General features: G+C 33.7%; 1 protein-coding gene across 2 annotated transcripts in view; it reads right to left on the bottom strand.

The window, feature by feature from the left end:
• LOC125039388 (glycerophosphocholine phosphodiesterase GPCPD1-like) overlaps positions 1 to 2,500 on the bottom strand; it is a 35,587-nt gene that overhangs the window by 26,947 nt on the left and 6,140 nt on the right. For both annotated transcript variants that reach the window (XM_047633243.1, XM_047633244.1), the window contains exons 4-6: positions 2,111 to 2,228; positions 1,715 to 1,884; positions 893 to 1,042 (exon numbers count right to left, since the gene is read on the bottom strand). In XM_047633243.1, coding sequence (XP_047489199.1) covers positions 893 to 1,042; positions 1,715 to 1,884; positions 2,111 to 2,228 — 438 coding nt within the window. The remainder of the gene's footprint in view (positions 1 to 892; positions 1,043 to 1,714; positions 1,885 to 2,110; positions 2,229 to 2,500) is intronic.

Genomic DNA, 2,500 nt, shown 5'->3' with positions numbered 1-2,500 from the left:
AACAGAAAACTCCTTTCAGGTCACATACACAGAAAGACTGACTGCTTGTTCCATAGTACCATCTTAATCATCTTTTATGATGTTATTCTCTGGTATGAATATGTCTGATGATAGATGACAATGCTCTTTAATATAATGCAGTCATGAGCTATAGTTCAAAAATGAGTTATCATGGTTGGTGAAAATGGCAATTGCAGCAGCTTGATATGGACCTTGTACTTATTGCCATAACAGAGTTTAAATATCTCCATGGCAGTATGAAAAGGTAACAATATTAAGTTTATTAGTAACAGTATATAATCAACACTTGTAAGAGATTATAGTGGTTTTGCTTACAGCCTTGTTGCAGACCCAGATACTTCACTTTAGGAAATTACGAGCTAACTTGATCATTATATACAGATATGAGAATCACTGTTCAGGAATTGGGACTCAGTGATAAATATTCATGACAGCAAGAATTTTACAGAAGCAGGGACCAACCATCTGAAAATATCGTAACTTTCTTGCTTACTACCAAATCCAGACCACTTGATATTACTATAATAAACCATAACTATATATATATATATATATAAATAATTCAAATATCACATAATCATTAAATAGAAACACATTAGACTGTCCTTTACTAATAAATAATAAAGAACATGCTTTTGTGTGTCTGTGTGTGTGTGTGTGTGTGTGTGTGTGTGTGTGTGTGTGTGTGTGTGTGTGTGTGTGTGTGTGTGTGTGTGTGTGTGTGTGTACATTTGTGTAGATCAAGGAATATGCAAGCATATATGTTTCTGCTATCAAAAATACCATTTAAAAAATGCACATATGAAAAATAAAAAATACTAAAAAAAAAAGAAAACTAAAAAAGAAAACAAAAATGTTATGGCACACTTACAGCCACCTCCGTGATGGGCCAGATGGGCTTGCTGTCGATCTGGAGGTTGGATATGTCAAAGTCCGAGCTCTCTTCTGACCCAGGAACTCCATTGTGAGGATCACCTGGACTACTGTTGTGGAGCTCCTTTGGTGTCACCTTGATGCGTACCTGTGTGCAATTAAGGTATTCGCAAATTATTTTGTATTTGTGATGTTTGTTCTGTATATGATGTGCTTTGTTATAATAGCATCATTTACCTCTTCTTCACCAAAATTGTGATTATATGTACAACAAGAATCTTATCACCATATAGGGAATAAGAAAATTTTGTAGGAACCTCCTTTATAAAGCAATTATGTTCATATGCAGAAAAAAGGCTGTCCTGTGTGGCAATACTTTATTCTCAGTGACTTAGTTTGCCTTCAAAGGAATCTAACTGCTAAATGTGAAGATATCAAAATCCTTGTTCTTCAGCTTTAACAATCATTTTACCAGTCTTTCTATAATATAAAGACACTTCTAAAATTACTTTGTTTGCCAGTGGTCTTCTTCATAAGGATGTGAGCCCTAAGTGTAAATTTCAATACAATGACCTTGTTCAATACTCCTTGTATCTAACATCATTTCTTTTTACTGTGATTTCAATAAACACATTTAAGACTATCTACCTGATAATATGAATATTATTTGACTGATCAAATTTAGAAAGAAAAAAAAAAAAAAAAAAAAAATAAATAAAAATCAACAAAAATTCAATCACATAAACCTGTTCTTAAGTCTAGTAGACAGAAAAAACACAAACCCATGAATTTTGGTTCCTCTGCTCCCTTTCCAACTCACCTTCTTATCCTGGTACTTCCTTTTGAAAAGCATCACAGGGTCGTTGTGCAAGTTTGAGGTACAGAGGCGGAACTGGACAACTGAATCTCTAACCAGCCAGCCACTCTCAACACGTTCAGAGCCCCCATATGATCCATATTTCTCAATAGAAGGGTCAGAAATGTTGGATTCTTAGGGGAGAGGGGGGTTGAGAGGGAAGGGCAGGAAGAAAAAAAGAATTTTTACTTTAAATTGTCAGCACCATAAAAATATTTTAGTAAATGTACAGTATATGCCTGTCATATACACATTGCAATCATGTGAGCATTTACATATACATATATAACATACATGTGTATATATCTATCCTTCCACATAAATGTATTATACTTATTTGAACTAAACAGTGATAAATACCTCCTCCAGGAATCCTTCGAGGCAGCATGTTAGTCTCCCATGATCGCACAACAACAGCACGTTCATGAATACCAGGTCGTGCTTCCAAGATGATGCACACACAGTATCTATACTTTACCTGTTGATTTTACAAGAAATTAATTCATAATTCATTAAAAAAATAATTGAAATATAGTATACTTGAAACATGAATACTTATAGCTATAAAAAAACATCATTTACATATACATATATCTATAACTATCTATCTAGAGTGTGTATGTGTGTGTGTGTGGGGTGGTGATTATTTTTATTATTACATAAGAATACATCGTAAATCCTAGTGTACATTATGTACGTATCAGAGAGTACACCTATAGACTACTTATATAAATACACCACCAAAGCCTA

Source organism: Penaeus chinensis, chromosome 27 (genome assembly GCF_019202785.1).
Source record: "Penaeus chinensis breed Huanghai No. 1 chromosome 27, ASM1920278v2, whole genome shotgun sequence".
Taxonomy (NCBI): domain Eukaryota; kingdom Metazoa; phylum Arthropoda; class Malacostraca; order Decapoda; family Penaeidae; genus Penaeus; species Penaeus chinensis.
Note: the sequence above shows the minus strand (reverse complement) of the source record. Positions and strands in the feature narration are given on the sequence as shown.